This window comes from Sycon ciliatum, chromosome 5 (assembly GCF_964019385.1).
Source record: "Sycon ciliatum chromosome 5, ocSycCili1.1, whole genome shotgun sequence".
NCBI lineage: Eukaryota > Metazoa > Porifera > Calcarea > Leucosolenida > Sycettidae > Sycon > Sycon ciliatum.
In genome coordinates this window covers 17,528,847-17,551,338 of record NC_088647.1, presented here as the reverse complement: position 1 = coordinate 17,551,338, position 22,492 = coordinate 17,528,847, and the positions used below count along the sequence as shown (strand labels likewise).

The 22,492-nt window shown below is 47.5% G+C and overlaps 2 protein-coding genes across 2 annotated transcripts; both read right to left on the bottom strand.

The window, feature by feature from the left end:
* Positions 1-4,726: 4,726 nt before the first annotated feature.
* Positions 4,727-18,662, bottom strand: LOC135817879 (SNF-related serine/threonine-protein kinase-like). Its single transcript, XM_065331162.1, has 5 exons — positions 17,989-18,662; positions 17,725-17,866; positions 16,045-16,254; positions 14,786-14,980; positions 4,727-5,533 (listed from the first exon to the last, which is right to left on the bottom strand). The coding sequence occupies exons 1-5, from the start codon at positions 18,554-18,556 to the stop codon at positions 5,167-5,169; spliced, it is 1,482 nt and encodes a 493-aa protein (XP_065187234.1). The 5' UTR covers positions 18,557-18,662; the 3' UTR covers positions 4,727-5,166.
* Positions 18,663-20,311: 1,649 nt separating this feature from the next.
* LOC135817890 (V-type proton ATPase 16 kDa proteolipid subunit c) lies at positions 20,312-22,254 on the bottom strand. The gene is made up of 4 exons (XM_065331178.1): positions 22,093-22,254; positions 21,851-22,009; positions 21,726-21,753; positions 20,312-21,127 (listed from the first exon to the last, which is right to left on the bottom strand). The coding sequence occupies exons 1-4, from the start codon at positions 22,160-22,162 to the stop codon at positions 20,917-20,919; spliced, it is 468 nt and encodes a 155-aa protein (XP_065187250.1). The 5' UTR covers positions 22,163-22,254; the 3' UTR covers positions 20,312-20,916.
* Between the last annotated feature and the right edge of the window lie 238 nt (positions 22,255-22,492).

Genomic DNA, 22,492 nt, shown 5'->3' with positions numbered 1-22,492 from the left:
CTTACCACACTGCGACAATTGGCTATCCGGGGTTAATTTTCATGTTGACGCCAACCTTATCATCAGTGCCCAGCGCATATGAGTAGTCTGTTGAAGATGTGTGTGCTGGCAGCTTTGGGCGTTTGTGCCTTCTGTTAAATCTTCATACTTTTGCACTCCAAAGTGTCCTCAGCCCTTCAAGCTTGTACATATACCCTGTGGGACTACCCTATTCAAAATTTCATAATCTGTGGTGAGCACATCAAACTACTGTATGTCCCCTGTAGCCAGTTTACTAGCCACTCGGGTCTTCTTTTCGGCAGCCGTCTTTCTGACTTTCTCTCTCTGTCCCGAGTAGTCGAGTCTCGCACAGCGAATAATCCAATATACAACGTTGAGCAAGGACAGTTTTGTGCTACTCCCTGGTTCAACTCGAGTGACATGATGAACAGGCTGTAAGTGAGCACGTGACCGCTTATTCATCCGTGTTCGATTGGGGGAGGGCCCTATGTATATGCTGCATCGCAGCCTTTTGCTTTTGTTGAGTTTTGGACCAAACCAGTCGACTCGGCGGCCAAAAGACAACATGGACCAATCGCAGTCACCTACCCGCGCTTTTATAAGAACGAAACGGCGTTTTAGTGACTTTCCCGATACAAATCCCTCTAGTAGGGCGCAGTCACCCGGTTTCGGTGGAAGTGCGCGAGTTGTGTTGGGAATAAAGGAGGAAGGCTCGGACCAAGACCATTCGTCATGATTCGACTCAGCACACCGAAGACTATTTGTAGGGAGAGCCACTGAGATAAACTTCGAAGTACTGCCCGTACAATGCTCCAGTGAGATCCTGATAATTAGTACCAGGGAGTAGTACAATGATAGTGTACTACTTCCTGATTCGTACAACCAATTCCTCTCTCTAACACTTTGATCACCAAAACATGCCTTCAACATCAGTTACTACATGATGTAGTATGACTGTGTCATAAATGTTCACATTATCACAGATTCACACATTGTGAACTGCATAGACAGTGATTTGGTGCAGTCAAGCTGAAGTGACGAGTTGGAACAGTCCATCCTCAAGCGTTCGATCGAGACTTACACTGATTTTTGCGATCTTTTTCTTGAGAACGATTCTCACCCTGAAATGACTTTCGGCGACTGACGTGAAAGAACACTCATGACACCCACCTCGTCGAATGGAGCATGCATTGTTTGTGGTGTATGAGTGCAGGAAGGTGGTATGTTCGCGAGGTGCATATCGAAAATGATCCGAAAGACTTTGTGATGGTGCCATTCGGCGGAGAACATTTGAATTTTTCGTACGATTCAGAGCAGTCGGCGAAAACGAGCCAGTAACCTGAAAGGAGGGCGTGAACAGGTGTAATTTTCGACAATGTGGTTGCCCTCGACCCTGCTCTCGGACATTCGAGTAATGGTTATGGCAAAATCGATGGTGCTCCAGGTTTTTCAGACGCATTTCTTGACCATACTCAATTCCGTAGATAAACCTGTGCACAGAAAGCACACAAGAGTTCAAACTAACTCCACTGTATTCAGTTCACGTGTTTTCCACAGATCCAAAACCCTCCTGGGACCAGGAAAGTGGACAATACGCTGGAGTATAGACGTGCACACTGCGAACACGCCCACGCGCCACTCCTGCACACCCGTGTCGGACATCACATACTGGCCATGTCACGGTGCCGCAGACGTAATGGGCGTGCCCCACACGCTTGCGTTACACACGTTTAGATCCTACATGCACACGTGGAGCACAAACATGTCAAACATGCGTGCCGCGGATGCACACACATTGTTCGTACATGCCGGATACACTTCGCATACATCACATGTGTGTGCGCGCACGTGCCACACCGTCGGAGGAATACAAACGAGCACGGATACGCACATATGAGAGTACCTCACCAACAAAGCCTAGCCAGGTTCGCACTCGGTTTCCCTATCAACAATAATTTCTGGCTAGAACAGTGCAGTAGCAATAGCCGAAACAGAGAGAACGCAACACGGGCGGCCGAGCAAGTGACATACAGCATAAACAAGACAAACGTACTTTGTACATTCACACACAGTCAACTTCTCTAATAACCACTGCGTATATAACGACAATTCACAAATACGACAGAATTTCCATGCCCAGAGCAAAGTGACACACAACATAAACAAGACAAACGTACGTTGTACATTCACACACTTTTAAAAGTTTGTATACATGTATGTGATTGTATTGATATGCTTTGGTTTTCTTTCCTCAAACTCAGAGTCAAAGGAGAAGTGACGCGTGCATCATAGACCGTTGAAGTTCGTGTGAATGCATCAGACGCACACATGTACAGGACACTTTGCATTTTTCAAACTGAAACAGTATACATAAGCATGCGTGCGCGCGTGTGTGTGTGTGTGTGTGTGTGTGTGTGTGTGTGTGTGTGTGTGTGTGTTTGTTTGTGTGCGGGGGTGGGGGGGGGTGGGGGTACGTGTACGTGTGAAGAGCAAAAACCAGTACTGATAAATTGATAATGCAGGCCAAGCAGAGAGGAACGCAAAGCAGACAATCACCTCTACATTGTAATCTCCTACAAATAACACATACATATACATGTACATTGTGTAGCTTCATAAGCAGAAAACGAGATATTGTGAGCGCGACAGACTCACACACACACACACACACACACACACACGCGCGCGCGCGCACACACGCGCACACACACAACCCCCCCCCCCCCCCCCCACAGACTAGGGTCCGGCGGATTCTGCCGGCAGAAAATTGGCAGAATTCGGTACTTTTTCTGGTAAGTTTTATGCATGTTTGGTATGTGGATAAAGAAATGGAGCAGAATTCGAGGAATTGCCCGCCATAAGCTTTGTATGGTTCTGCCAATTTCACTGCTTTTCGAGCAGAATCTGCCACCTTTTCGAGCAGAATCCACCGGTTCCTACCACAGACACACACCACGAGACCATAAATCTGAAACGGCATGCATTTTGACACACACACGCACACATGCACACACGCACACACACACACACACACACACACACACACACACACACACAGTCACACACACAGTCACACACACAACACACACACACACACACACACACCACGAGACCATACATCTGAAACGGCATGCGTTTCGACAGGCTTTAGAAGGCCACGAGTTAGGTGATCCACATCAAGGCAATACGCACCACCAGCCCAGCTACATGTACCGATATCTCATACTAGACAGCAACTGAACGCGGCACACATACTACACACAAGAGCGCGTACAGCGGCAACTTTCTCCTTATGCTTACGGTTGTCAAATACAGCATTGACGACACACCGAGACACACAGAGGAACACAAACTAGGGTCTACAATGTACATGTATACACAGCTATGCGTTTGCGTGTTTTCATGCTCCCTTCAAAGGTTTATGTATACGGCATGTATGATTTATGTTGCTTGAGTACGCCCACTTTGAAGGTCGAAGTTGGATTATACAGGGCGTGAACAGGTGAGATTTTTATGTCTAGCTGTTAATTACCCTTACCTTAGCCCACCAAGGAAATCGGAATAATCAAACTCGATGGTGCTCCAACTTCATTTCGACGTAGAAAATTCGCTGTTTGAACATCTCAATTTCAAAGGGTAACCACTGATTTCGATGTGAAAAACGTTTCCTGATCGCCATAAAAAAATTCCTGCCGACACACACCATAACAAGCTCCAAGTTCACAAACAGTGGCCACAAACGGTTGCTCGTCATGAAGGTGGTTCGACACTTTCGACCAAATTCGTTCACTTCCGTATTCAGTTGACAATTATTTTTTGCCGTCATCAAGACTTATTTGGGCCCAAAAGCGCAAAAATCAGTGTAAGTCTCGATTAGTGGCAGAGATATGTTTTTTGCACGCTTGAGGATGGACTGGAAGAAAGCCATAAGCTATGCGCCGAATCGCGTTTTTCCAAGGGGACAGCATGATACATAGCTTGATTCGAATCGAGTTACCGAATTACCAGAATTCCATCTATACCGGTGCAGTCTCATCCGTTTCATTCTAACGCCAATTACCTGTCCCTCCAGGAATCCGCGGACAAAAAGTTGAAATTCTGCGGCACAAATCGCTACATTAGTGAGCTCATGAGGTTCTGCCACACGGTAAAACGTGCCAAAGTACGTATGGAAACTTCACCGTGGTACGGGATTTAGTTTGATACGGATTTTGTCATACCGTTTTCCGTGTGAAGCGCGCTTCACACGGACCGGACTCCGTGTGAAAAGTGAGCGTACAGAGTACATGTGGCGGGGTGTTCGTGCATGCTTCGAGCATGCTACGTACAGCAGAACCGGTTGCAACGTACGAAAAATCCGTGTCAAACTTCACTGCAGTTGACACGGAGTTTGGTACGTAGTTCCGTGTAGCAGAACCTCTCTATTGGCGGATAGCGTGAATTCTGCGGCGCTGCACCGGCGAAAAGACATGGCTATATGCTATGATTGTACAAGTATAAAGCACACTCCCTCGACTTTGAATGCAACAAAATAGCGACACGACACTGCACTGTGCATGAATATGAAGCGCGCGCTCGCATTGCCCCCAAACCGTGATTTTTCACGATTCTGCGGTGAAAACTGTGAATTCCGCGGAATCGTGGATTCCTGGAGGGACAGAATTACAGCAGACTTTGCCTACGCCCGTGAACTCACAAATGCACACTGCCACGACATGTGTTTAAAAAAGACTTTGAACAAGACACGATATGACAGAAATGCAATCTTTATTGCAACTAATGGCAACCGTGTGCCTGAGCCTAATGTGAATGTGTTGGGACGCGTGTAAAACATTCTTCGAAATGATTGGTGGCGACAAGCAGCGCCATGATAGAGATAGGGTCTGATAAGTAGGAAAACATAAAATTGCCGTTGTTCTATGTACACACAGCACTGAATCCCTCAGCGTCGTGTAGATACAATGTATATTGTTGGCATGTACGGATATATATATATACATGTACACATATAGGACAATATGAACTGTTTCATAGCTATAATAATTATGTATAAAATATTGAGAGTTTCTCTCTCTCTCTCTCTCTCTCTCTCTCTCTCTCTCTCTCTCTCTCTCTCTCTCTCTCTCTCTCTCTCTCTCTCTCTCTCTCTCTCTCTCTCTCCTATGCCTAGACCCTAATTCCTAAACTGTGCGCTGATCTGCTAGTTCCGACGGGAAAACTCTGCCGCTTCGTGCCCAGTGCCACGGGGGAGTGCGGGGTAGTGCTAGCTGGGGTGGTGGGAAATGGCAGGCCCCGGCGCGAGTAGCTTCCGCTCATTTCGCTGAGACTGTACAGGGTGTTGCCGGTGGGGCTGGTGGACGCCAGTGTTCTCCATGGCGAGGTCGACGGCGGCGTTCGCAGTCGCTTGTCCTCGTCGTCGTCGCCATTGTCTTCCTCTTTGGTGACCGGCATGAAGGTAGGCATTGGTGCGGACGACGGCCGGTGGACCAACGGCATTGCTGGTAGTGACCGTTTGGCGAGTATGCCACTACTCCTGTAACGACACAAGCGTCGGAATCGACGTGCAGAGCACATGGTGTTTAGCTGGGCCATTCCATGCCGTGGGACACAGGAGAGCGCATCATTATAGATACCGGCAGAGTACATGACATCATGAAATTTCATGATGTCATGTAATGTGTGTTCAAAGAACAGGATTCTAGCCAGGTGAAAATAGTGGGGGGGGGGACATGGGAAACAGTTACCCCTATCCCATTTTTCCACTTTCCAATATTGTCTTGCCACGCTAAATGCACTGTATGGGGTGAATCCCCGACTTCGCCCCAGACAAATGTGCCTTTATGAACTACATGTATCTAATACTAATAGTGATTTTCGACTGCATTTTCGTTGAATTGCATGAAAAACGCGAAAAATCGGAAAATGAGCAGGGGGTGGCACTTTTTCACAGGGGGCGCGCAAACAGTGTAAACAGGAAGTCCCCCCCCCCCCTTTGGCTAGAACCCTGCAGAGCCCGTTCGTGGTAAAAAAATTGATTTTTGTATGAAGTTGTAGCAGTTTTTAGGTGGCAGAGATCACGTTTGGCAAGTAGATATAGACAATCCGGCGACATACCACCTCGAAGCTAACGGGAATACTGTACAAGTCAACTCAGAAGGAGGGTGCTGCAATGGTTCTTGCTGCATGCTGTTATCTTGCTGGCGGACCAAACAGAAAGACCTATTTGTTGCGCATGTTTGGGAATTTTTTATTTTTTAATACATTGCCGTGCTGTGCGGTGTGTGACACAGGCCATGAGGCTGCAAGGTATTTCTGGTCACCGCCAGTCCCTGAACCCTAACCAGCCGCAAGAGCAAACTGTAGTCAACTCCCCGTCCCCATGAAAGATTTTGAGTCGAGCACAATAAAATATGGACGGTGTGGACATAGGTACCTTGGTCGGAGATACAATTGGTTGCGCAATGGAAAAAAAGGTAGCCGGATTCGCGGCCGCATCACCTGACGTGTTTAGGAACACATCAAGCAAATACATTCATATCGGCGGGCCACCACTTCACCCATATATCCTCAGTGTCAAATGCATACCTCACAAGTGAGTCAGGGGAGAGGGGATAAGTCTCTCAACAAGCGGGCGTGTACAGGCCCTACAACCCCATAAACCGCATCCCTGGTACCCTCACACCGAGCAAGTGAGTACCCAGTTCACCGCGGGCGTCGGCACAGTTCATTGCATGTAAAGTGGTACTCGCTCGCATTACCGCGATTGAGAGAGTGCTACAGTCCATTCATTGGAAACTGGCACCCTAACTTTTTGGTGTCTCTCTCTCACATAGTTGTAGATATCGTGAAAACAACAGTACATCCTGCATTGTGTGACCCGTGCAATTACTCCTTGCCACATTTGAGGCCAGAAAAGTCCAAGAACAGGGAAATAGAAATTCAGCCAGGTTTTACAAAATTAGGACAGGTATGCCATGGCAAAATGTATGGAGAAGCAGATCCAAAACCCAGATTTTTGAGATTTAAAGTGGGTTTTTGATCCTCAATGGCACGTATGCATAATTTTCGCGCGGATTTTTGCTGCGGGGCATCTTCTGCATCTGCTGCAGGCCAGTGCAATGCAGGTGCAGAGAGCTAGAGCTAGAGGTAGAGAGTAGTCAGTAATGCTGTTGCAGATTTTGTTTCTCGTCCCTTGCTGTTGTCTGGCTGTACTTGTAGTGTTGAGCAGCCTAGGCTAGATAATAGTTATGTCCTTCCCACTGGTGGAAGTTGTCTCAAGCAGTCTCGTCTTGTCGCCGTTCGCCGTTTTCTTCTAAAAAAAGTTTTAAAAAAATAAAATGCCTGGACATTGCCATTGCATTGTTCCTGGTTGCTCCAACAGGAAGAATACTTGTAAGTTCGGACTGTTTCCTTCCAACCCTGATGATGGAAAAGTAGTATACCAGAAGCAGAGGCTTTGTGGATCGACTGCGGATAGGATAGGTTGCGGCGGAAGTGATCCAGCTTGCAAAAACTTGTCGTTTCATCGCCTCCCTCCTGACACTGACAAACGAAGCGAATGTCGCCGTCAGTGGCTGGCAAAAATCCCAAGAACCAATGTACCTCTTTCAGCCAACTCCTATGTCTGTGCCGTCCATTTCGCTGGAGGACGTCGCTCCAGTGCTGACGAAGCTCCAACTGTATTCGTTTCCCGTGCTGTCGTGAAGGAAAGGCAAACTAGGACAGCTCTTGGATTGGTGGCGCCTGTCAGTCAGGAAGTTTTAGAGCCTGAGACTGAGGATTGTGAGAGTGATGTTCAAAGTGCTGATATGACAGTTGAGCACGACTATGGGAAAGTGCTGATGGACAAACGTGTGGAAGATCTGGAGAAAGAAGTTAAACGCCTTACCTGCAAACTAGACAACTGCACGTATGATCTGGCGCAGACGAAGACGCTACTGGAGAAATGCCAGTTGAGTTACGGCACAATGCGGCAGGATCCTGCTAAACTCTTGTTTTACACTGGTTTGACAGTGGCTGGCTACGATGCTTTACTCAACCTGATGATGGATAACATGGCTGGGATGAGCTATAAGTGGGATGTGGATGAGGATTTCCTTGGCAAAGATCAGCGCGGTCGGCCACGCACACTGTCCATGGAGAACGAGCTTCTCCTCACTGTTATCAAGCTGCGACACAATTTTCCAGAGTCCGACCTTGGCAATCGCTTTGGAATAACGCAGTCATCAGTATCTCGTATCTTTGCCGCAGTTCTGAAGTGCATGTACTTCACTTTCCAGGAGTTGGACATTTGGCCATGTACGGAGCTGGTTGATCGGTTCATGCCCTCTGAGTTCCGGAAGAAGTTCCCCCGTACAAGGGTTGTTATCGACGCAACGGAATTTCCCATTGAGAAGCCCGCTAACCCCAAGGTTCAGGCTACGACTTGGTCCAACTATAAGAACAAGAATACTCTCAAACTGCTCGTCGGCGTTACCCCAAATGGCTCCATTTCATTTCTATCATCTCTATGGGGTGGCCGTATTTCCGACAAGGAGATTACCAAGCGCAGTGGCATTCTTGATAAGCTGGAGAAAGGGGATGCCATAATGGCTGACCGGGGATTTGACATTGCGTCCCTACTTCCTGATGGTGTCGAGCTGAATATTCCCCCGTTCTTGGGAACACGGGATCAACTTGAACCTGAGGAAGTCGTTGCTACAAGACGGATTGCGACGTTGCGCATCCATGTCGAACGTGCCATCGAGCGCATCAAGAACTACACAATCACGCACTTCATTCCGTCGTCTCTCATGTCTCTGGCCGAGCCTATCATCACTGTGTGCGCTTTCCTCACACTTTTCATGGAGCCGCTAGTTCCGCCGCCGGTTCAGGAGCAGGACCAACTCACCAGCAGCGTAACTCCACCACCTGCGCCCAGTTGTGTTCCAACATCATCGTCTAGCACCGACGGAACAGCTCAGCCATCGGTGGATGACACTGACCGCCATGGATCTGCAGATGTCCAAGAAGTGATGCTCACGCAAACGGCTGTGTCGCCCTCCACAACAGTAGTTCAAGAAGGCAAGACGAGTGAAGAGAAACCACCGGAACCTGATGCCAGCATCTCACATAGTGTCAGTGCTAGTACTACCAATGTCGAAAATGTGTGTTTCTCCTGTGGCGTGGGAGATCAGCGAGTCCTCAGGGTATGTAAAGGTTGCCATCGCCGCTACCACCATATGTGTCAAAATGATGACGATGAGACTGGACATTTCTGTAACAGGTGCTTCGCCTCCGGTGGATAACTGACTGTTTTTCAGCATGTCAGATTTCATTTTCTTTGTGTGTATGTGTGTATGTATGTAAGTATGTGTGTGTGCCCGTGTGCACATGTGCATGCACTCTGTGTGTGGGTGTGCATTCGCTGTTGGTCATGCTCAACAGTTAAAAAAAAAGTATGTAGTGTTAACTCATTACTGGTACGTGAAAACCCAGTGCAGCACCGTGTACCGTGTATCTATCATTCTTTTTCTTCTTTTTTTCATCGTTCCTACAGTAAATTTAATTACCCATTCCGGACTGGGGTTACATGGCTGCTAATTATCTTAGTTTATTTCACCTGTTGAATATTCAGCCAATATTGGATATTGGTAAGTGACCCAGTGCAGCACCTTGTATCATGCATCTATTACTTGTGTGTTTTCATCGTTTATACAGTTCGCGCGTTTGTCCGTGCCGGACTGAACGCAGATTGCTGGTATGGTTGTGCTTTCTTTCTGTTTTTGTCGCACTGTCTTCCGCTGATTTTTTTTGTGTGACACCCTTTACTGCATTCATGTAGGTGTGACTATGCTGGTAACTGGCCTCTGACCTAAGGCAAATTTATACAGAGCTCGTGATGATTCTAGACTAAATTTTTTTTACTCTACCTGCATTGTAATGCTGAAAACAACTTTCCCCGAAGGTGTCAGCTTTCATTTTGTTCTTGTTGTGTGCGTGCATATGTATGGTATTGCGGTACATGTGTTGGTATGTATTGGTTTGATATTTGGCTTATGAGCAGCCTGCTATTGCTTCACGCATCAGTACACAGATTCTTTTCCATTGCTACTACAGTTCAAGGTCATCATTGTGCCGGAGTAAAGACAGATTGCCGCTTTCATGGTTATGACTTGATGGGTGTCTGAGCTTGTTGGGTCGTTCCCTTATGTGACACCAAGAGTACATATCCCACAAGAGTGTACAACTGGGCTAGTTTCGATAGCACTCCATCAAAGCACCTGTTTTGATGTCATTGAAGATCATGAATCCACGTTACTGGGGTTCTGTACTCTTGGTGACACCTATCCAATACGTTCATATATTATGTGCGCGTGGCGTGCCGGCATAGCGCAGTGGTAACTGAGCTCACACACAAAATGCCACCACATTTCTACAAAGCTATCGATAATTTTGGAGCAATGTGTGAAATGGGTACCCTTTTGCGTTGACGGTATTATTGATAGCTGTGTAGTATTTTGTCCTGTAAAGAATGACTTGGAGCCAGACATACTTCACATTCGTTCTGTGTTGTGAAGGTAGTGAAATAGCCAGTACACATACCAACATTGAACTGAGCTTGGCATGTGGAAAATAGTGACTACATTCAAGCTTCCAAGTGATGGAGAACAAAGAAATGACCACCGTGATGCCAAGAAAAAAGACCAAAGTGATAAACTGTACACCATAGTGACGTGCATAACAGAATGTGTCTACCGGTATATCTGGACATAAGTATACCCTCACTACTAAGCGCATATGCATATATCGGGATATAAGCACACTCTTGCTTCTGGTAAGAGAATGTATTTGTACCCACACCACTTACAACCATGAACATTCCTACAGCATTGCGCTACATCCACACGTTGCCCAATAGCACACACTTACATGTACATGTACAGGCGCACACAAAGAAGAGAAAACGAACCTATTTCTTTGTGTGGACAGAAGGGTCCAATGACCTATGATAACAACTTGTGGACAGAAGGGTCTAACCACCTATAAATTATAAACATGGAAAAAAAGAACTCAGGCAGTATAACTGCAACTGGGCCGAATCATTCAGTATGGCACTTGCTCACAGCATCATGACATGGCAGCTTTCGGCAATACATGCTGAAAATAGAAAGCTCTCAGTGTGGCAAGGTTGCAACGAATAAACTCATCCCTTGCGATACGATCAATCTTTGTCCCACCAGTGCGTGACCATACAATGAAATCACAAGAAGATAAACCAGTGACAAAGAGCTGCATTTGCACTTGGTAATAGTATGCATGCTTGCGCTTCAATGTGTAGTGTGAGCCATCATACTGCAAACAAAAGTTCTTAACTGACCTCACAGCTTCGTCAAACGACATGTTGCGTGCGGAATACGGACACTTGATCTCTAGAACCACTTGTGTCTTGCCATCATCTGCAATACCGTCTGGACTAGCTCCAAACCAAGGCTCCTCCGGATTGACGATCAGGCCACACTTCGACACGTGCACGACGTCGCCAGACTTCCCGCGTTCCTCTACATAGGCCTCCCTGGCCACATCCTCATTCGCGATTCCCCAATCCGTTGCAGCTGATGAGAAGAACGGCCGGTCCGTGATGGCACTAACAAGCCTCGCGGGATCAGTCGAACTTCTTCGGCGAGCAACAGTCTTTGCTATAGAAGCTGTGATCCGCAACTTGCGTTGCCTCATCCAGAGGTCACTTCCATGCTGATCCGATGTTCTGACATGAAGTTCGTGTGCCTGCTCAGGTGTTACAACTACATTGTCTTGGTACCAATGCCATTGCTTGTGGTTGTCATCCATCCACTCAGTGTCTGATGGAACAGGCGTGGTGTCATCAGTGGTGTCAGCATCCATCCACTCACAATCGGATGGAAGAGGGGTGGCATCATCGTCGGTCACAGTGGTGTCACAGTTCCCATCTAAGAACACATCACAGTCGCAGGTCGTTGACAGATCGTCTGGAAGATCGGATTCCTCAGCATAGACTGCAACGTCATTACGTAAATCCAGCCACGGTGCCTGTTGGTCCCTCTGCCGTTGCCACCTCCTCTCGCGGTCGATATCCGTCATAGCAGTGCTGCCACAGACCAAAGAAAGCCCAAACAGAGGTGCACTGCCGTGGAATGACTGATATGCCAATTCGCTAACACTGTCCCGTACAAGACCACGCTTGCTTGATGATCGAGGGTCTTGTAGCTCCGCTGCTGTGTGCTTTCGCTTCCGCTTAGCCTGGTCGGACTTAGGCGCAGGTCTCAAGCCGTCCATCTCCTTCACCGTCATCGGCTCACTTTTCTTGTTACTGGGTTGATTCCAAGTCTGAAGGACATCAGTGCATGTTGGACTGTCAATGTAGCCACACCTTGTGAAATGCTCCAGGGCATACATGAGAGCTGCCAAGTGCTTACAGCTGGCTTGGGGGCCTTTACCAGCAGGACACGAGCAATCAGCAAAGCTAATCTCAGCTACGTTGCCACTGTCACCTATTCTCACGCACATCCTCAGCTTGTAGTCGCTCCTTGACTTCATTTCAGGCATGCAGCGTGCTCTGTAACAGACGACGTTGTTCAACTTGTGCAGCTCAATTTTCTGCACATATCCACTGGTGAAAAGACGACGAGACTTCTGGTCAGTTGAAGCAATAGCTTTAAAGTTTCTGTTGGTTCCATCTCCGCACGGTGTCTCCGTTTGAACAAAATACGCTATCAAGTGAGACTGGGTGAAAGCAGCGGATTGCGATCGACCTGACACCAACGATTTCCAGCCAGACACAGGAAATGCCAGTGGTTCTGGGGAATCCAGGGACGAGCTCGATGGACTTCCTGATGTGAGTGCAGTGCCGCCTTCCGGAACATGGCTCTCCAATCTGCAACACGAACATAGTAGGCAAGACACGCATCGATGTTGAAAACCAAAAGAGTTCCTCACAGTATTACAACAAGAAATACTTCGAACTTACCTCGTCAGTAAATCTTGCTTTTTCCCCGACTTCTTCAACCCCAGCCGCTCACACTCAGCCTTCAAAAGATTCACAGTCCACTTCGAGTAGTCGACAGCATCAGCAGATGAAGCCATCACCGAAATCTCTAAGAAACTCCGGGCCACTTCCTCCCACAAAAGAAACTACTTCGACATGAGAATGCAAGCGCACTGTACAATAGCACTTGCACTTTTCACTTTTTTTCAAACACTTTTCAAAAGATGCCCCGCAGCCGGATTTGGACGCGCCGCCGCCATGTTTTATGCATACGTGCCATTCGGCCCAAATCCGACTTTCAAAAGCCAGCGGGCCAGTTTCCGATGAATGGACTGTAAACACTCCCTGTTTAATACCAGCGCAGGTTTAAACTCGGAACGTCATGATTCGCTGGCAAGCCTACAAACCAATCGGCTATACGCGTTGGTGTAATGGAAGATGCTCTTTTAAAAGAATATTATGTTGAATCCCAGATGGAAGCACTATTCTGGCAAATCTAGTTGTAACTTCTACAAATTAGAAGTATTGAGTCTGGGAGATCGAAGTAGTGTAGATTGCAGAAAATTGGTACCAAAAATTAGTGTTGAAACTAGTGATGTGCACGGGTAGTCGGGTACCCGTGCTACCTGTGAGGACCTCGGGTAGACAGGTACAGAATAGTACCTGAAGTCCCATATGACATCATGTACAGTGCACGTGTACAAATTCATGTAATACTCCGCATGTCTACCCAGTGTATAAGGGAAGGGGTGCATTGCGGTGTTACCATGGAAACATTACCAGATCGGGTACCCGTGCACCCTTGGAAAACTACCCGAACCCGATACCCGAAGAAAAGGCTACCCGACTCAGCCCTAGTTGAAACGATCTCACCGAGTCGTTAGTTCGCTCGCCAAAAACCCGGCTCGTTTGTGCGGCCAGCTCGTTTGCACTAACAAACACTGTACTCCGTACACATGGCAGTACATGTCGACCAGGGAGTCGTAAAATATTTTACGAGTTCCTGGTCGATCGAGTCTAGTCTCACGCAAAGTGAAAATCTCTCGCAGTTACAGGACTGTATGCCTGCTCATCACTGAGTTGTTTCAGTTGTCATTGCAGCTTTGGTGGACCCCACTGATGTCTTGTTCCGCATCTGCTGACCCGTCGCAGGACATGCTTCTGTCAACTCTCCATTCGAGTGAAAGTTACGCTCAGCTCAGTCGTTTGGAAGTTTTCTCCCGCGATGCAGCGAAGAACAGGGCTACTTGCAGTCTTTGCCTCGACGTTGCTGAAAAGGTATCTTGACACGAAACAGCAATCCGAAGTGACGCAGCAGCAACCAGACCATAAGTCTATCATTCATAGTATACCTCCTTGGCCCACACAGTCCATGTCGATTCCGAGACCGAAATGGTCGGAGGAGTGCACTGCGCCTGACCAGCACAGCTCTTGTAGCACCTACTACTCCTTTGTTGTCTTTGTCTCTTTTATTACCCTATTACTTTGTAGGGATGTGCACATAGTACAAAAAAAACAAAAACAAAAAAAAACCCAAATGCCGACAGTGATAATTTGAACCAGCTGACTTGAAAAAAATCGACTTAGAAAAAATATTCAAAAAATCCATATTTGCCACGTCCATGAGACTCGTGAGCTCGCTCGATAGCTTGCTCGTTAGTGGACGTGTTCGCTCGTTTGTTATAGATACGCTCGTTTCAACGCTACCGAAAGTACAGTCAATGCAGGCACGTATGCTCAACAACAGTGCATGCAAATGGCAAGCTAGGTCACATCACATACCTCGAGGAGTCAGGAATTAGTGTACCTTGGCCAGGCACGGACGCTTTCCGTACTCGCCGCCGTCGCAAGTCCAGTCTCTTCATATCTAGCTCACTTTCTGACATATCATCACTGTTTCTCTTCTTTTCCTGATATTCTGCCGCCAGGAGGTAGTACGTGGTTGCAACATAATCATAGGAATTCGACTCTAAGGAGCTGATAGATGGACACACAAGCACACCAGGACCAAAGGCCACAATTACATCGAAGGGCCGTAAAAAAAGTACTAAAATATGCACGTTGTAGCCAATGTGCTGCAAATGAACTCGGATGAAGAGCCAAGGATAAATTGATAGAAAAGAAAAAGGACCACGGAACTACAAAAAATGCTACAATGTCCACTACACATGTCCCCTCCTATGTTATCATAAAACTTAGAACCTTCCAAGTTGGAAGGCTGTTGGAGTGCACATCCAAGGCGTGCCAGAGCTGATAGCCAGTTAGTTGTAGAACGTTAGTACCGTCAGTCAGTGTCGTGCAATGTTGTTGCATGAGCTGATTTTTTAGTAACTGGTGGGGTTAGTGGACATTATAGCGTAACTTTTAGTTCCTGGGTCCTTTTTCTTTGCTGTAAATGACTTCCAAGTTTACGATAACTCACACCCGTTCGACCTTTGGTCAGTGTACAAGTTTGGGGTACAGCTTTCTGTATGAACTCTCTTCACTTACAGCCGAATGTCACTTATCCGACCACTTCGGGAATCAGGCATGTTGGACAACTGGATATGTTGGATAACTGATATCATTTTTTATGTGCATATATGGCTGGATTTCACTGATTTATGTACACAATACCCCAATATATTCATGCATATTCATGAATTGCTCCATGTACACATACATGTTAGCATACTTGACCACATCTACTTCAAGTAAACGCATATTACACCGTATAATATACAATATACGGTGCACTCTAGCGAGATTTATACAGTAGGGTTCGACAGCGATGGTATCACATGGTTCGGTAGTAAAAAATAGCAGTTGTTAACCACTCCCGCATTCACTCTCCTGTATTTAACTTTGTGCCCCATCCATAGCTAATTATATGGTCAATAGATGGTCGCCACCCCCCCCCCCCCCCCCGAGCCCTACATGGGTCATGTGTCGGGAAGGAACCGCTTCTCTCGGTCCGCAGGGCCCAGCACTTTCAAATCCCGTACAGCACACAAATGGAGCAGTTGCCAGCAACTGTCCATGCATTACTCTGATGGACCCACCTGTCAATTTGTTCCTTGTCCCCGATACCTCGGGCAATCATGCCTTGGATGATTTTCGTCCGGTCCTCGCCTGTGATGATGTGCATTTCGTCAGAGCATGTGGATAGACTGTGCTCTCTCTTGGCATTTTGAGTCATCCACGGGTGGCACAGCACGTCTTCCAATGAAATCCGTTCCTTGGGATCAGATACCAGCAGCTTCTGCACCAAGCTGCATGCGAGCAAATCACAAGATTTTTAAATAAGTCACGTTTCAAATAAAGCACTGAACACAATGGCAAACAAGGCTAGGGTTGTGGTAACGTGTGTGTGTGTGTGTGTGTGTGTGTGTGTGTGTGTGTGTGTGCGCGTGTGTGCCACCTAGTTCGGTTGGTAGGTACACTTATGCCTGATTGTGTTGGGTCTGTTGCCAACAGGCTCGGCTGCTTGAAGGTGTAATGTTGTACCTGCCACCTTTGTTGGTTCCAGGGTTCATATACTTTCTATTTGAAGTATAGTATACATACCTGTTAGCCATGGACTGCTTCTGGCTAGATTAACTCTTGTGTAATCAATGGTGCTAGTGAAGCTTTTATCAGATCCACTCTGATTTAGCCACTCACACTAGTAGCAAGTATTACCTTCACTGGGGGCAGGGGTAACGGCAGTTGGATCCCTGGACGAATACCCTGATGCCGTCTATCCTTTTTCTGCACCCTGTCCTCACCCACTAACTGAGGTGTGGTGAGCCCATAAGTGGGATCATTTTCAAGTCCACCCAGAGTTTTGGGGATTTCAGGGGGTGTCGGCCGTTGGGCGGTTCAATAACCAATTGAGTCATCTTTCCAAGATTCCTTTTGAGTCTCTCTCCCCTCTCCCGGGGGACTCACGTGACCAGTTTTTGGCAGTGAGCAACAAGTACAAGTGTGCGTGTGTGTGTGATCCTGGCAGCCTAATCGGCAGGGCGGCACTGTCCCAGCAAGACGAGTACTGGATTCGAATCCCGCCCTTGGATACTTCTTTTCCAAAATGATAAATCGGGACCATCCACTAAGGTAGCGGTAGATTTTTCTTGTGACCAGATGACACAACATCTAACGCTACTATTGATTGACGGACCTGATATTTGGGACCTTTCGCATTTGCTACGAATCGAATGCGAAACGAAAGTTTGATTCGTCTCGTAATCGTTTCGTTGAAAACAGAATTCAGGTTTCGCAAGTCGTAAAGCAAATGTGCATGGCAACTACGAATACGGTCGGTAGCTTGGCGTATGGGTGTGTTCGCTCACACGTGCATGGATCATGGAATCAAGGAAAAAAATGTGTACCTGGCAAAACATGTGTACCTTGCAAAAAAATGTGTACCTGACGGATTCGGAGCGTGCCACGAATGAAGAGGCTTCCATTCGTGAAAACGAGCTCTCCGCGGGGACTCTGACGAATCCTCGAACCCAGGTGACGAATCAGCATTCGTTTCGTATCCGTACGCGTGGTGCGAAAGGTCCCTAATGAACGGCATCAACAAACCATCCACTACTGCTATGGTCACCATTTATCGCAACGTACAGACGTTAGATATGTCCGGTCCCCACCGGCCCACCCCTCCCGCTTGCTACCTAGCGTCCTAAAGACAGACAAACCGACTCGGACTGTACTACAAGTACAAGCAGCATGTCTCAGTTGGTACAGATTATTCTTACTCGACGCTTTCCCGCGATAGTTCGGATGGCATGTCGAACTTGCAGTCCATTATCATGGTCAACGTCTCACTGTCCGTTCCACCGACGAAGGGCTTTTCGCCAACGAGCAACATGTACAGAATCACGCCGAGGCTCCAGCGGTCTGGAGCAAAAACCAACAACAGAATAGACAGCACATTTCCGTTTTATGTAGTCTTCCTCGTCCAGCTGAGAGAAAGTCATAACACCATCGGAGCGGAGGGAGTCCAGCTAATTGTTACTTACCGACTGCCGGAGCATCGTAAGTGTCGCCCAATAGAATCTCGGGGGCCGAGTATGACAACGAACCGCACGAAGTTTTCAGCTTTGCTCCAGGGTCAAATAAGTTCGAAAGACCGAAATCAGTCAGCTTCACCTTGCTGGCATTCTGACAGAAGACCACATTCTCTGGTTTCAAATCTCGGTGAACCACATGTAACTTATGGCAGTAGAACACGGCTTCGGCGATCTGACGAAACAGATCGCGGCTTTCGTCTTCGCCCACGCCGTCCGGATGGTTGGCAATGTAATCATAGAGATCTCCATTTTCACCTAATTCCAACACTAGATAAAGCTTGGTGGGTGTATCGAACACCTGGTACAACCTGATTATGTTGGGGTGCTCAACCCGCTTCATGCAGCTAACCTCCCGGAAGAGGTGCTCGCGAGCTCTGGCGTCGAGCTTCGTCTTGTCTATAACTTTCACTGCAACCTTAGCACCGGTGGTGTCGTGGTAGGCCAGCTTCACTATTCCGAAGTGACCTGAGCCTAGGGTGTCCTCTAGGCTGTAGCCCTCGAGCGCAGCGGCAGCCATGGTCGCCCTCCAGCAGATCGCAGGAGAAGCATTGGGCCGAGAGCAGGAAGCCTTGCCGACGGAAGTCGAAAGGGCCACGAACGCCACATGCACACGGTCTGGTGGGAGGAAGAAAGTTGTTGTTCTTTATCATTTCCTCGTCGATCCAAGCTGGCATTATCCTCCTGTTATGGATGAACGATCCATATGGAAGAGAGCAAATCTGAAATAATTGGACTCATCCGGCGAAGGCAGGCCATAGGAGGACAGGTGCTGGTTGCGGAGCCGTGCGTATTAGCGCACGCACCAATATGCACTAGGTCATGCCCCTGCGTGCGGCCGTGCGTACTCCAATGCAATGGGTACAACTACAAGTTGCAAAAAGATGCAAAACCAGGGAGTCGTAAAATATTTTACGACTCCCTGTGCAAAACACAATGACTATGTGGACAAGCCTACCATATACTGTAAATCAACTAATTTTCGCTAGCGATTTAATTTCGCTGATTTCGCCGCTGGGTACCAACCAGGGAGTAGTAAAATAAAAATAAAAAAATGTATTTTACTACTCCCTGGTACCAACCGGCCAAAGTAAATCGCTGGTCAAAGTTTGTCATGATGCATGGATGCATGTGAGAGCACCAACTACTGATCGATTTCTTTTTTGAAAACCCTAATCGGCCAAGTTAAATGACGGCCAAAAGTTTCATTTCGAGATCGGCCAAAGTTTCTCACCGGCCAAAATTTGTTGATTTACAGGTGCATGCACGTAGGCTTGTCCACATATATGCACATTGTGTTTTGCAACTTGGGGGTAAAAATGCATCCCCGGGAAAAATTGGAACTTGGGGTATATTTTGCCCTTTTCCATGCCCAAAGACAAAGTAGGAACTCACTTCGGAGTGACCATGCAGATTACAGTAGAAACAAGTGTGCTACATACCATCAAGAGTACGTACTCTTGATACCATGTAAAAATCCTGGCGTGAGATGCAGCCCAATGAAATGTATCGAAGCTTCACTGTACATGCAGGTTGACTCCCGGAATCTTACAAAAGTCATCAAGCAATGTTGCCATTACCTTGCGGCACTAAATCAGCAAGTCTGCACACATGTGCCCAGTCTATTCCGGAGAGAGATTTTCGCTGGCCACACATCCTTAGCATTGCTGTCCCTCCAGAAACTTGCGGAGACATTTCGGAAATATCGCGGAAAAAGTTGCGAGGTAAAATGCCACAAATTGCGGGGAATATTGCGGATTTTGTCAAATATTGCGGGATTATTGTGGTAAAATTGCGGAAATTGCGGCCGATTTTGGTACTTGTACTGTAGTGGTGTACGATGTACGAGTCGTACAGCATAAATCCTGCATGACAAAGCAGAACGTACGTGTGCTGCGCTGACTGTGTTCAACTGCAAGACAGCTTTCCTCCATCCTCGGACAACACTCGACGCGAGCCTTATTTCGTGACTTGTCAGCCGCTGATTTGCCCAGAAACTTCGATATTCTGGTGTCGATCTCACAAGTAAACTACTGACGAGCTTGAAGAACTAAAGAACATCGAAGAAAGACCCCAATATCGCGGTGGCTTTTCGAAATATCGCGGTGCTTTTCAAGTATCAAGGACAGTTTTCTACAATAACGCGGATGATTTTTCAAATATCGCGGATATCACGGACTTTTGTTCAAATCGCGGAAAACAACGCGGCCGCGGAATCGCAAGTTCCTGGAGGGACAGGCATTGTTGGGCCATGCTCATACAAGAGAGTGATACGTGAAGAGCAAGTCCTCTCTGACATGATCTGATTTCAGATGTGCAGCTTTACTTCACAGTAACAAAAACATTCACCACTCATCCAAGACGCTGGAAAAAGTAAGCTGTGGTAAACGGTTGTGGACACCTGCATCAACAAAGTGCCAAAAATAATTACTAACAAAAATTATTACACTACAGCGCGGATGGAAAGCAAAAGAGCAAATGAAGCGCTGTTGCAATCAGCAACCAAAATCCTTTGTACAGAACTAATAAATGCATCGTCGGATGCAGAAATAACTCGAGGCAGCGGGGAAGTGAAACTGTACAACCATGGTCGATGCCATACCGCAGTGCTGCCAGCGCAAAAAAGCAAGGGATAGCACTTCGCACTCGGATCAAGTAAGAATTTAGAACATAAACGTGACCACAGTTCAATCCCTGGGCCAGGCGCTACACGATCTACATATATGGTGCTGGCCACCATGAGATAGTCCAAAGCCCAGATGGCACTTCAAATGACAATAGCCGTGCACACCATGGAAGCTGGCAAGCGGCAAGAACTAAAAAATATATATAATAAAAAGAGCAATTCTCACCAGCAAAAAAAGCTAGTCTAAGGGCTATTTACTTGCCCTTGGTGGACAGAATGAGAGCAACGATAAGACCATAAAGACCTAAGACTTCAGCAAAGATAAGGATGAGGATCATACCGACAAAGAGACGGGGCTGCTGGGCAGTACCACGCACGCCAGAGTCGCCGACGATGCCGATGGCGAAACCGGCAGCAAGACCACTGAGTCCGACGCTGAGTCCGGCTCCCAAGTCAGTGAAGCTCCTGCAAGTGTGCACAGATGAACAAAAAAATATTGAACCGATCTCAGCACCCCCGGGGCAAAACATGCATCATGTAGCATGGGACTACCATGTAGTATTCTACCACTATCAGCACTTCGAAACTGAATGCCCAAGAAATACTACTGCTTTTTACTAGTTACCCTGATCTCCCCAAGCACTGCACTACAGTAGCTATACACTGGTGGATATGTGCCTGTGCCAAACTCCTGACCAGGACGACAGGAGTACTACTCTGGTCCGTCTGGAGCAAGTGACTGCAAGTACTAGGTGCATGTCAACAGTGCCAGGGCCTTTGCCATGTTACGTAACAGGTCCCAAACAGATCTCCACTGCAACCATGAGCGTTCAGTGCTCAACCGAGCATGGCGCTCAGCCATAGATCCAAGCTGAAGCATGCACACCATGAGCCCAGGCAACCGTGACAACCGCCGATCCACTCCAAGGCAGTTGCGGCATAACTCAACTGAACAGATATAACTGCAGTATGAACACTTCCAACTGGGTTTGGCGAAACAACGCCTGTGATTATTCCAATAGGCTCAGCACATCCATCCACACAGGTAAGATCCAGAACTCACTTGAACAGGGAGTAGTCAGTGGCAGACACTGTACAAAAACAAGAGAAAAAGAAACAGCGAACAATATAATTTAGCAAAATTCTCAGTGGTATTCATGTTCAAATCAAAAACGAATTTCAACTTACGTCCGTTACCGATGAGCACAGCCACGACAAGGCCATAGATAGCAATGATACCAGCCATGACAACGGGAATGATAGACTTCATGATCAACTCGGGACGCATCACACTCATGGCAGCGATACCAGTTCCACTCTTAGCAGTGCCGTAGGCAGCACCGAGAGCTGAAACAACACACAAAAAAGTAGGAAGGATACAACCTCAAGGACTGGAGACTTCAGAGGTGCGATCCTCCAAATCAGCTCACCGCTGAACACCATGGCAGAGGTGGCTCCCATGACGCCGAAAAATCCTGCATATGAAGGTGTCTCAGACATGATTGCAGATTGGTGAAAGGACAGCTCTCAGAAACAGCTACACAAGCAAACTACAGAAGGAGAAGATCAACGGGAACTGCTGCAGTGCTGTGCAACCAATCGAGCTGCATCGCTCATCACGCATGCGCACTGAGAGCTGCTGTCACGCGCTCTCCGATCCGTGCGTAATCAACCAGCACGCGCAGCGGGGCGCAATCCGCTACCGCGACCGCGTCGACCGGATCACGGATGACATGTTCGACGCGACGCCGTGCCCGGGCGCGCGGGCCGGGCCGCGGGGCCGGGGTGGATTCCGGTGGAAACTGGAAAGCCATTGTCGTCACGTGACGT